Source organism: Phocoena phocoena, chromosome 4 (genome assembly GCF_963924675.1).
Source record: "Phocoena phocoena chromosome 4, mPhoPho1.1, whole genome shotgun sequence".
NCBI classification, from domain to species: domain Eukaryota; kingdom Metazoa; phylum Chordata; class Mammalia; order Artiodactyla; family Phocoenidae; genus Phocoena; species Phocoena phocoena.
Window position 1 is genome coordinate 37,582,193 of NC_089222.1, and position 13,265 is coordinate 37,595,457.

Sequence of the window (13,265 nt, forward strand, 5' to 3'; positions counted from 1 at the left end):
TATAATTTACCAAACTCTGCGGTTCAGAGTTATCATTGTTAAATGAAGCAGAAGTCCAAAGTTTGCAGAAGGAATAGCACCATAAAACTTCAGTGTTACCGAGTCGTTGGGGGTTGTTTTTAAAATTTCCATGTTCCAGGATATCACAAATAGTGGCCGCCTTAGCTCTTCCTTAGGAAACTTAGAGATACCCTTTCATCCCCAGCCGGCTCAATTACAGCTTTGCGGCAGGATAAGGTTAAGGGGATGGGGGAGGACAGGAAAGAGGAGGGAGGCGGAAACAGAAAAATCAATTCAAATTACTTTGATGACAGTGACTTCAAGTCTTCTCTGAAAGACAGACACGAACCTCCAGGATGCTGGCAGCCCGGACCCGGACGGTAGGGAGTCAGATCTCGGAAGAGGACCCCAAGTTAAGGAAACTATCTGGGCTTCCCATAGAGAGCAAAGACAAATCTCCCAAGAAAGCTTCAGAAAGTGGGAAAGACAGCAGCCTCAGCCCCTCGGGGCAAACCCAACTCAGGGCTCGGCAACTGGCTCTGGTGCGGGAAGTGGAGGTGAACTGGTACCTAAAACTCTGGGAGCTGTCCAGTGAGCACACCACTGCCTACACCACCGGCATGCCTCACAGGTAAGCCTTGCCCCTCCCCGTACTGGCTTTATGAGACCCTGTTTGGAAGTGCTCTCCAGAGTGGATGCTTAGATTTCTTTTCCCGTGCTGCTGGAGATTTAACAACTCTAACTGCCTTACAGATGATTGACATTTCAGAATGTGTAACTACAAAGAGCAGGAACTTGGTGAAAATGGCAAATAATACTCCCTGTATTGTTATTCAGAAAACACCCTTGTAAGGAGGCAGTAGACACTCAAGAGCTGAGAGGAAGAAGGAGTATGGCATTAAGATTTGTCTTAAGTAACAATCAGAGGAGTTCAAAGATTGTGTGAAAATGCCCCCTTCCAAAGCAACAACAAATTCTTTGCAATCTTTCTCTACTTCCTTTACCTTAAGACCTTGGCGATGAGGAAGGGAAATGTGTTTTGCCTCTTTGAAAAGTGTACAGTTGAATAGTGTGAACTTGTTGAATGAGAGCTCAGCGTGCAATGGGGGTACGGAGGAGAACACATTGAACACCAACCTGGGGATCTGGGCCCCCTGTCTAAGACAGAGAGCATCAGGAGAAAAAGGTACTTTTTTTAAAAAAGAGGTCAACGTAAGACAAATCCCTGTAGATTTTCTCTCTGTCCTTTTCTCAGCCTCAGCTTCAAATAATGCAGAGGAGGAATAATTTCACAAATCCCAATCTTATAAGGCAAAATGTATGGAGTAAAAGTGTCTGGAGTCCTGAAATTTAAGAATACTTACTCACTGTAACTGTTACTTTCAATGAAATGGTCAAAGAGTGGAAAACTTCTTTTGTAGAGACTGGTAGCATAGAAATTCTGGAATGTATTCTGTTTATCAAAGCATCCCAGTTTGCTCTGAGCTGCCCCATTTTTATATTTCTAATTCTAAAAAGATATTATAGGAAAACATTTAGCAATTGAATTAACTGATGCATATAAATTAAAAATTTGTTGGACCACAAACTTCAAAACACCTGAACTTTCATTTTTCAAACCTTTCCAAGGCAGGAATAAAATAGATATTTCTAAATCTAAGCCACTATTTAAAAATCAGCATTTAAAAAGTAGAAGAGGATAAAGTGTCTGGAAGTGTTTGGTGAAACACATTTAGTATTTATGGCTGAAGTGATTTGTCTGAAGCTCCTGTAAGCTGCTGTGCCTACATTTGGGATATAATAGAGGAAGGAGCAAGAACATTCTCAGTCAAAGAAAGCATGAATGAGTTTGTCCGTGTTGGGAATGTACCTCATATCTATAAATCTTAAACCTTAAAGCCATTATTAAAGAACTTCTGGAAAAAGAGTTAGATGGCAAAGGAAAGTCTCGATAATGTTTTCCTTCCTTAACATAGTCTTTTACTTACTCCAGACCAGAAACTTTCCATAAAGGAGTCTAACACAGAACTATAAAATTCCTACACTATTACATTGGAATAACATTTATCAGGTCAGAGGTGAATATAAATTAAGGTAATCGGTTTGAGCCAGCAACTTTTGGGAAAAGAAAAACAAACTCCCTTCTTTTCTGCTTTACTCAGACAATAACAATTTGTCATTATTCAGGAGAGATGATCCGGATGTGATTGTTTCCATGGTAACAATGGACATATTATTAATTATTGATTCACAATAGCCTTGTGAGTCCCTTGTCTAGTGACTGTGTTAAAGAACAGTGAAACTCATGTCTATCTTACATCATCAAACATGAAAAATGTCTCCTCCCCCTTTATTTTTATAGCATGACGTTTCCAGGAGGAAACTAGTGTGTGCAGATGGCACTAATCCCATTTATAAATTAGATTTATTGCAGAGCTCAATGTGTGTATAATTCAGAAAAAGGCAGTTTTACTTACCGCCAGCTCCTTTCCATTTTACACCCCAATGTTAGAACTACTGCCTCAGCTGAGTTCTTGAGGTTAGTGGGGCAATGACAATGAGCCGTGGTGCAGTCCCTTCAAATTGTAATGTAAGCATTAGAACGTGCAGTTCCCCAGGCCACCTGTTTTTCTTTCATTTATAGAGGTTGCCTGTGAAGAAGTTACAGAAAGTTTTTCTGGACTGCCAATTGTCCTTTCTTCCAACAGCACAGCCCAAGAGTGATATCTCCATTAGAGACCTGTAGGTAGAAGATAAATATGATTAATATAAAATATAAACAAACATATCCATCTGTGAAATTTTACTTAACAGGACAGAATATGAAATGCTTTGAAGAGTCCTTGAAGACATTGCACATTTGCTATGGGCAATAATTCTTTGGGTCTTTGGTTAATGGCCATCAGTAGGGAATTGCTAGAGAGCTGTCACTCCAATTTCTTTTCTGAGAAGATGGAATGAAAATATTTTACAGCAGGTTAATTCTAGTTCATGAGGGATTTGAGGACTGTCTTATGCCCAGATTCAATGGTAACTTATATTTGAAACAAAAGGTATTATTAATTGATTGGAAGAAATTGTTAGAGAAGGGTCCAGTAGTTTTGGTATATTTAAGAAATAAAATTACAGGAATCAGGGCAGACAATGCACATTAGTCTGGTGGTAAGTAGTTCTGACTCCCTTTCTGGGACTGTGTTTGCATATAGGACTATGTATGAAACAATCTAATATAATTTGCTTCATACTGACTGGCCATTTTGCATAGTTGTCTGATGACCCAGTGATGCTGATGTATTTATATGATGGCTCATTCCTCTGCATAGCGAGGGAGGGTAGTGCAGGGGCCAGAGTCCTGGAGTTGGAGGCAAAGGGCTAGCATTTACTTCCTGTGTAACTGTGGATGTGATTTTTAAAAAATTTATTTGTTGTTTTTATTTTTTATTTATAAATTTATTTATTATTTTTGGCTGCATTGGGTCTTCACTGCTGCACACAGGCTTTCTCTAGTTGCAGCGAGCGGGGTCTACTCTTCGTTGCGGTGCGCGGTCTTCTTATTGCAGTGGCTTCTCTTGTTGCTGAGCCCGGGCTCTAGGCGCGTGGGCTCAGTAGTTGTGGCGCGTGGGCTCTAGAGCACAGGCTCAGTAGTTGTGGCGCACGGGCTTAGTTGCTCTGCAGCATGTGGGATCTTCCCAGACCAGGGCTCGAACCCGTGTCCCCTGCATTGGCAGGTGGATTCTTAACCACTGCACTACAGGGAAGCCCTGTTGTTCTTAAATAACATTTTTTTTTATTTTACAAAAGTAACATCTGAACTTGGTAGGAAGTTTTAAAAACAGAAACATAAAAAGAAAGGGTAACCACTGGTAACATTTTGGTGTGCTTTCACCTAGCCTTTTGAATTGGAATCATACTATATTTTTTCACTTAATAGTATGACAGCCTATTTTGTTATCTTAAAAACCATTTAAAATTTTCTAAGGACTATATATTATGGCTGTATTATTGCTTAGCCATTCTTATTTTACTATTTATCATTATCATAAATAATATTATAATAAACATCTATATCAGACTTTAAAAAATCATATCTCTGATTATTTTCTTAGGCTCTATTTCTAGAATTGGAATTAATGGGAAATATTACATATATAATATTACCTATACATATATAAACTTGTATATATTTATTCTTAATGCAATTGCTTTCTGAAAATATTTTTGCAGTGTACATTCCCTCTGGTAATATTCTAGAGTGCTTATCTCATTGTTTTTTCTATACTAGATAGTGTTTATTTGGAACCTATAGGTTGAGTTTTATAGTTTAACAAATTGTTAGGTAGGTTAATTAACTTTCCTGAGTTTCAGTTTCTTCAACTGCAAAAGAGGACTAATAGCATTATAAAGGACTGTTGTAAAAATTAAATGAGATAATGTAGAAATGATTTGAAAAGTAATGTATTTTGCTTTCAAACTCTTTGAAGTAAGGGTCAAGATGAGTCCCCATGTTGTGTATGGTGTATTTAAGGCTTTCGAAGATAATTAAGGGTGACTCAACATATCTAGCAAAAATGTGCACTTCACCTAGAACCTGACTGCCGAGGATCCTATTGTGCTCAATTAAAATTTATGAGCGACCACTGTGTGTTCTTACAGAGGCTTTTTAGGAATTCATACGATCACCACCCTCCTGGAGAAAAGTGACTTACAGATCGAATAGAAAGAGCTTTTAAATACTATCAGAATTAACATTCCAAACCAGAACTGACTGAACTTATTTATTTGAACTGACTGGACATTTAGTCGGACAAGGCAACATATGAATGAATGTTGAGCTATAGCATTTCAATAGTGATTTCTACCATCTTAATAAATGTTTATTAGTTGGAGAGTAGTTACAGTGAGTAGTTATATTTCTAATATTTCCTCTCTGCTGTCAAAGCTCCCTGACTTCTTAGAAGTTATTAACTTTTGTGCGCTTCCAGAGGATCAGACATGGTCCTACGGAAAGACAGGCAGTTCTCCCAGGTGAGTTTTGGTGGACTCAGTTCCTGCCAGCAGGGCAGCAGGTGATCCATGAGCATAGCAACCTCTGGCTTGGGTTTATGCAGGAAGATCTGGCTGTTGAGAATCAAGCCTGCGGTCAGGGAATGAACACTGAAGAGCTGTTGATTGAACATCCTTTCTGTACAAAGACCTGTAGGTGACACAAAGGTGAATTAATTAAGAATTCTGCCCTCAAGTTAGGTGAAGCTTAGGGGAGATGAGACATGTATGTAAATAAGAAGTGCTACATAAAAGAATCATAACAGAGCTCGGAGGAAGGAGTGAGTGCTCCCAGCTGCAATGATTAGATCTGGAACCGCAAGATGCACAGGACTTGAGCAAGAGGAGATGGGGGCCGGGGAAGGCAACCCATGTGGGGAAGAGTGTGAGCAAAGGCACAGACGTTTGAAAGTATGGAATGGGAATGGAGAGCTGCTTCTATTCACAAGGCTCCTGCAAGCATCCTGGAAGTGTTCTCAGAGGCTGGAGCTGGGAGCATGGCCAGGAGAATGAGAAGAGAGGAGACCATTTCAGAGACTTGGGAGTTGGGCAGAGACCAAGTGTAAAGGAGAGGTGGAGCATGGAGGCTACTCTCAAGAAGATACAGTGGAGGTGGGGAGGGAGGATGATAGTTGAAGTCTGAAGCAGGGTCGGGGAGAAGTATGCAGGAGAAAGCAGATGTGTAGAAGTTTGTGAGCAGATTGGAGGAATCCAGGGGATAGAGAAAGTATGTAATGCAAGTAGTGAAGCAAAGTCCCTAAAGAGGAAGAAAATGGATTTAAGGGCACCAAATGCAGGTGCTGGCTTTGGCAAAGGGAAGTGTTGGTGGAATCCGGTGATGAAGAACACACTTCTGTAGTCCTGTAGTCTGCAGGCTGCACCCCAGTGGCACCACCTGCCAGATGGAGACTCTGGGCCTGACAGAGGCAGCTGACTTGGGGATTAAGGTCATAGATCCTGGAGCCAGGTTGTTGGGTTCAAGCCCTGCCTCTGGCACATAGTAAGTGTATTATTATACAAAAGTTCTAAGCATAATCCCTGCCCTTGTTATTATCATAAAACTATTATTGGATCTATCAAAATTAGGGATGCCTCCACTTTCTGCAGTCTACTGACTCTACTCTGGTTCTGTAAATGGGTATAAGAATATCAAGCTCAGAAGACTAGTTTTAAATGATGTTTAAAACTAGACATGTTTTAAATGATGTAAAACATATGCTGTAGATTGGACACGTGATCAATTTTGGTCCCCTTGTCACTTCCTCTTCCCCCTCCTCTATCGACCTACAACATGGTGAACAGCACCAGTAAAATGATGTCAGGAACCAGACAAAGATGTCACAAAGAAAGAAAACTACAGGCCAATATCACTGATGAACATAGATGCAAAAATCCTCAACAAAGTACTAGCGAACAGAATCCAACAGCACATTAAAAGGATCATACACTATGATCAAGTGGCGTTTATCCCAGGAATGCAAGGATTCTTCAATATATGCAAATCAATCAACATGATACACCATATTAACAAATTGAAGGAGAAAAACCATATGATCATCTCAATAGATGCAGAGAAAGCTTTTGACAAAATTCAACACCGATTTATGATAAAAACCCTGCAGAAAGTAGGCATAGAGGGAACTTTCCTCAACACAATAAAGGCCATATATGACAAACCCACAGCCAACATTGTCCTCAATGGTGAAAAACTGAAACCATTTCCACTAAGATCAGGAACAAGACAAGGTTTCCCACTCTCACCATTATTATTCAACATAGTCTTGGAAGTTTTAGCCACAGCAATTAGAGAAGAAAAAGAAATAAAAGGAATCCAAATCGGAAAACAAGAAGTAAAGCTGTCACTGTTTGCAGATGACATGATACTATATATGGAGAATCCTAAAGATGCTACCAGAAAACTACTAGAGCTAATCAATGAATTTGGTAAAGTAGCAGGATACAAAATTAATGCACAGAAATCTCTTGCATTCCTATACACTAATGATGAAAAATCTGAAAGTGAAATTAAGAAAACACTCCCATTTACCATTGCAACAAAAAGAATAAAATATCTAGGAATAAACCTACCTAAGGAGACAAAAGACCTGTATGCAGAAAATTATAAGACACTGATGAAAGAAATTAAAGATGATACAAATAGATGGAGAGACATACCATGTTCTTGGATTGGACGAATCAACATTGTGAAAATGACTCTACTACCCAAAGCAATCTACAGATTCAATGCAATCCCTATCAGACTACCACTGGCATTTTTCACAGAACTAGAGCAAAAAATTTTACAAAAGACCCCGAATAGCCAAAGCAATCTTGAGGAAGAAAAACGGAGCTGGAGGAATCAGGCTCCCTGACTTCAGACTATACTACAAAGCTACAGTAATAAAGACAGTATGGTACTGGCACAAAAACAGAAATATAGATCAATGTAACGGGATAGAAAGCCCAGAGATAAACCCATGCATGTATGGTCACCTTATCTTTGATAAAGGAGGCAAGTATATACATTGGAGAACAGACAGCCTCTTCAATAAGTGGTGCTGGGAAAACTGGACAGCTACATGTAAAAGAATGAAATTAGAACCTTCCTAACACCATACACAAAAATAAACTCAAAATGGATTAAAGACCTAACTGTAAGGCCAGACACCATCAAACTCTTAGAGGAAAACATAGGCAGAACACTCTTTGACATAAATCACAGCAAGATCCTTTTTGACCCACCTCCTAGAGAAATGGAAATAAAAACAAAAATAAACAAATGGGACCTAATGAAACTTCAAAGCTTTTGCACAGCAAAGGAAACCATAAACAAGATAAAAAGACAACCCTCAGAATGGGAGAAAATATTTGCAAATGAAGCAACTGACAAAGGATTAATCTCCAAAATATACAAGCAGCTCAATATCAAAAAAACAAACAACCCAATCCAAAAATGGGCAGAAGACCTAAATAGACATTTCTCCAAAGAAGATATACAGATTGCCAACAAACACATGAAAGAATGCTCAACATCATTAATCATTAGACAAATGCAAATCAAAACTACAAGAGATATCATCTCACACTGGTCAGAATGGCCATCAGCAAAAAATCTAGAAACAATAAATGCTGGAGAGGGTGTGGAGAAAAGGGAACCCTCTTGCACTGTTGGTGGGAATGTAAATTGATACAGCCACTATGGGAACAGTATGTATGGAGGTTCCTTAAAAAACCAAAAATAGAACTACCATATGACCCAGCAATCCCACTACTGGGCATATACCCTGAGAAAACCATAATTCAAAAAGAGTCATGTACCAAAATGTTCATTGCAGCTCTATTTACAACAGCCAGGACATGGAAGCAACCTAAGTGTCCATTGACAGATGGATGGATAAAGAAGATGTGGCACATATATACAATGGAATATTATTTAGCCATAAAAAGGTACAAAACTGAGTTATTTGTTGTGAGGTGGATGGACCTAGAGACTGTCAGAGTGAAGTAAGTCAGAAAAGGATAAACAAATACCATATGCTAACACATATATATGGAATCTACAAAAAAAAAGAAAATGGTCAGAAGAACCTAGGGGCAAGACGAGAATAAAGATGCAGACCTACTAGAGAATGAAGATACGGGATGGGGGGGAAAGGTAAGCTGGGACAAAGTGAGAAAGTGGCATGGACATATATACACTACCAAACATAAAATCGATAGCTAGTGGGAAGCAGCCGCATAGCACAGGGAGATGAGCTCGGTGCTTTGTGACCACCTAGAAGGGTGGGATAGGGAGTGTGGGAGAGAGGGAGATGCAAGAGGGAAGAGATATGGGGACATATGTATATGTATAATTGATTCACTTTGTTATAAAGCAGAAACTGATACACCATTATAAAGCAATTATACTCTAATAAAGATGTTAAAAAATGATATCAGGGATGACAGAGTGATGGAAATAGGCTACAATGGAATAACTCTAAATTTTTAAACCAATATTTTTTTCTTAGAAAACACTCTTGATTAGATTTTTTTCTTATTAAAGAGAAAGCTCTTCTTTTTTTAAAAAGATGATATATATTTCTTAGAGCAGGCACACTTTCTTTAAGTCTATAACTCTTGGAATATCTATATGAGAAATTACATAGAAGTATCTTTCCAGAGATATTAGAATATGAGGACATTGTTGGGTAGTTTACTGTGATTTTAGACATATGCTAGAAAGAATGCTTCCTAGCTCGTTGTCCTGTTGTTTTGAATATTAGCGTAAATCAGTCTGCTGAACGATTGGATGAGGAATGAGAGGGTGAACCTGAATAGGACAGGGATTAGGTAGCCAGAGCAAGTTCCTAGCATCCCAGCAGCAGCCTCTAGGGAGACGTGGGTCCTTAATGGTGACGATGATGTCCTGTGACTTAAGGACCATAAGGCTGTACTTGCCGTGTGCAGCTGTACCTCCAGGGTGGTGAGTCAGAAGCAGACATACCTGGGCAGGCACACCCACCCTCACCGTAGGGACTTGCTTCAGTCTGCATCTCTGTGATTGCTATTTGGGTTGTCTGGAGAAAATTGACCCAGTTTCTCACTGTTACATTCCTATGTTGGGCCATGTTGCTGCGTGTCCATTTCCTTCAGAAGAATTGCAGACACGTTGAAGGCACTGTCTATGTCTTGGTCCTCTGACTTGCTGTCAGGGTTCTCTCCTAACTGGATGTTAGTGGATTATATAGAGCACAGCAGCTGCAGTTCCTCTTCCCCTGGTATCCTCTGCCTTTCCAGAGGACAGGCTCGTGCAATGGCAGTAGCATTGGTTGAGGGGTTTGGAGACATGATTTGAATCCCATTTTGCTCCGTGACCATAGTTAGGTTTTAAAAGTTCTCCAGAACCACTGCCCCCTCTGTAAAATAGAAGACTAGGCAAGATGATCTCTTTGGGCTCTTTCCAGCTCCGAGAATACATGGTATAATGATATCATAATCCAGAGCGAAGGAGCAGAGTTTGATTTTCTGCTCACTGACCTTTATAGGGACTGTGCAGTTGTGTTAACTCTGAAAGAAAAAGGAAATGAGTTGATGCTTCGTTCTGAAGTTCTAAGAGCAGTAGAAAATTCTCTTTGATATTTAGAGTATATCATTTTAGTAATTGGTTGACCACTGCCAGATATGTTTGATTTTTTAGAAAATAAATTATTTAATAAATTCTTTAATAGAAGGAGAGTCACACAAACACCTTCAATTTGTAATGTCCCTGCTTATGAAATGTTTTCACCTTCATTATCTCGTGTGCCTTCTCGCAACATAAATCACATGTTCTTATTTCCTACTTTCTGATGGGAGAACGTGCCTCATGAAGGTGGCCTGTCTGATCGTCCAGGCCTAGACCTTGGGTCTCCTGGTACCTCAGCCAGGGCTCTTTACTTGCTTTCAGTGTTTCCAAAACTATGGCACACTAGTTGTACCTGAGATGATGTTGGGGGACATGTGGACATTAAATCTCTCAGTGGTTTTATATTTGTTTTCATGAGCATTAGGAAAAAATGTATAACTTACACCTTAAACTTATGAATTCATGGTTATCGTGTCAGGGGACAAAGCTAAGATTTAAAGTGAGTCAGTTTAAAGGAAAATATTCAGTAAATATGAGTAGAGGTGGAACTCAGATCTGACAAAATCCTGAAGATGGTTCACAGAAGACTATTTAGTTCATCTCCTTCATATTTATCAAGCACCTATAGAGCATCATGCCATCTGCCCAGGGCTTCTTATATTCATTCTATTTAATCCATACAACAGCCCCATGGACTTGTTACAACCCACATCCTCTCTGATGAAGAACATGGCTCTGCTTATTCACTTTCTGTCTATTGCTGCTTAATTTTTTCTTCTCTTCCCATCAAGAGACTAAAAGATTCCCTGGGCTGCCTCTCTGAGAATAGGCTCAAGTATATTCCAGGTTACCTCTTTGAGCCATTGCTATTTTACTCCATGTCCAAGGTCAGCCTTTCTAGTTCTGTCTCTGTATATTGAATATGCTTCTCCTGGGGTGGGGTGACATCATGCTGTGATTTTAAAATTTAGCTTTAGTTATTTAGCTTTATTTTATACAGCTTAGGTATATTTTATATAGCTTGGTTTATTAATTTTTTACATTCACCCTTCAGCTTGTTGTGTACTTCTGGTGTTAGTCAACGAGGGACATTGTACATCTTGCTTTCTGTATAAGCCTCCGGGGCTATATAACCTGGGGGCAGATCAGCACGAGCTCTGATGTCAGGCCAGCCCAGTTCTGAACTCTGACTCCACTGTGCACTACCCACGACTATCTATGTGACTTTGGACCTCAGTCTCCTTACTTGTAAAATGGGAATAACAATATTAGACATTCATAGAGTTGGGAATATTAAATGAGATATCTATCAAAGGTTTAGCACAGTGCTGAGTGCATAGAAAGGACCCTTCAGCAAATGCTATTATCACTGTTCCCCTTTGGAGTGCCATCAGCCTTCATCTGTTACTTTACTTCCACGGTCTTTCTTTCTCTGGATTCCTTCCGTGTGCTTCCTAAGCCTGGGAAGATTCCTGGACTCTAAGAGAAAGGTCTTGACATGCTGCTTCCCTCCTTGCTTCACTTAGAACCCTGTTCTTCTAAGTTTTACATTTATGCCCTCATTTAAAATCCTTTTTGATTAGCAAGGACCAAATGTCTGTCTGACATGTCCTCTCTCCATGTGGAGAGGATCAGTCCATTGTCTTTGGAATAGAGAGGCCTGGGTTTAAAGTATGGCTCTGTTGCTGGTTAGCTGTGTGGATTTCAGCAAATCGTGTAGCATCACTGAGCCTCAGTTTGTTCATCTCTATGGTGGAAATAGAAACATCTGCATTCTCTATCTTCCAGGATTTTAAAGGTTAGATCCAATAGTATGTGTGAAAATCCTTGGTATGCTATAAACCACTATCTATATATAAATAATCTATATATCTATATCTATATAAACCATAACCACTATATGTTTGCTACTTTATTATTTTTATTTTCTTCTGCCCTGAGACGTTGGCTCTGATTCAGTCTAGAACATGGCTTGAGAGCATGGTTACCCCTAATCTGCTTCTCTAGTAAACACAAGGGTAGATACAGCCACACTTCTCTCCCAGACCGTGGGCAGGGTTTCTTGGGTACACTGCAAAGACCATAACACCTGCCTTCCTTTCCTAATATCAGCAACTGCTTACTGAATACCTATTATAGACCCAGCCCTTTCCTTATATTATTCAATTTAATCCTTTCTAATAATCCGTGGTGTGGCTATTTTTTATCATCTCCACTTCATGGGAGGAAACTGAAACTTAGAAAAGATCCTCCCCATGGTCAGATTCGAGTAAGCAATAGAAATAGCACTTGAACCTGGATAGTGGGCTGCAGATGTTACCTCTTAACCCCACAGAATATTTCCTCCCCAAGTTTGGGTTAATTGTGGATGGCTACTGAGATGTTACTTTAGTAATTTTTCCTTCCACTTTCCATCACAGTACAAGGTTCTTTACTGGAACACAGTAAGGAATAACAGCTTCCCTCTTCCTGCTTAAGGTCCTTGCCTTTGCCCTGAAGGGCTGGGAGATGTCAGGCAGCAGCTCAGATGGGGAGGAAGTCACTCAGGTGGAGAGCAAAGCTCTGTGCAATAGAGTGGATTATGGATTTCAATATTTCTTCAGGCTTCTCTCCATCAAAAGAGCTATGTAAGAACAGAGGCCCAGGAGCCCCCCAAGCGGCATCCTCTATTAGATGAATTTTATTAGATGAATTTAACTCAATTTCAGATCTTAGGTTTGAGTCAGACTTTGGCCATCTCCCCTCACACAAGCTCTAAGAGGATGCAAAGGTTACACAGCAGCAGCTGCCCCGGCCTTTCCAATATTAGATTATGGTTGTCGCTAAATGGCATGTGCTAACGTTCTGCCAGAGATTTTCACTGTTGTATTTTGTGCTTTTGCTTTGCGGGAGGAGGAAGCCTCATAGTTCTGAGGAGCACTTGCTCCCACTTCTCTGGAAAGGACAGTTGAAACAATGTTTCCTTTCCCCAACAGCCTTTCTAGCGACCAGAGATACCATCAGGTGTCAGTCTTACAGTTTTGGAGGAAAATCTCCATTCCAAGGCAAGACAAATTGGGAGTTTTTTGTGCATTGGCACACACATTGCAACCTAATCACAAACAAAGACTTGCCA

The 13,265-nt window shown here is 39.9% G+C and overlaps 1 protein-coding gene across 2 annotated transcripts in view; it reads left to right on the top strand.

The window, feature by feature from the left end:
* The first annotated feature begins 356 nt into the window (after positions 1-356).
* Positions 357-13,265, top strand: part of KCNAB1 (potassium voltage-gated channel subfamily A regulatory beta subunit 1) — a 416,921-nt gene continuing 404,012 nt past the window's right edge. For both annotated transcript variants that reach the window (XM_065876516.1, XM_065876519.1), the window contains exon 1: positions 357-631. In XM_065876516.1, the coding sequence (XP_065732588.1) occupies positions 357-631 (275 nt within the window). The remainder of the gene's footprint in view (positions 632-13,265) is intronic.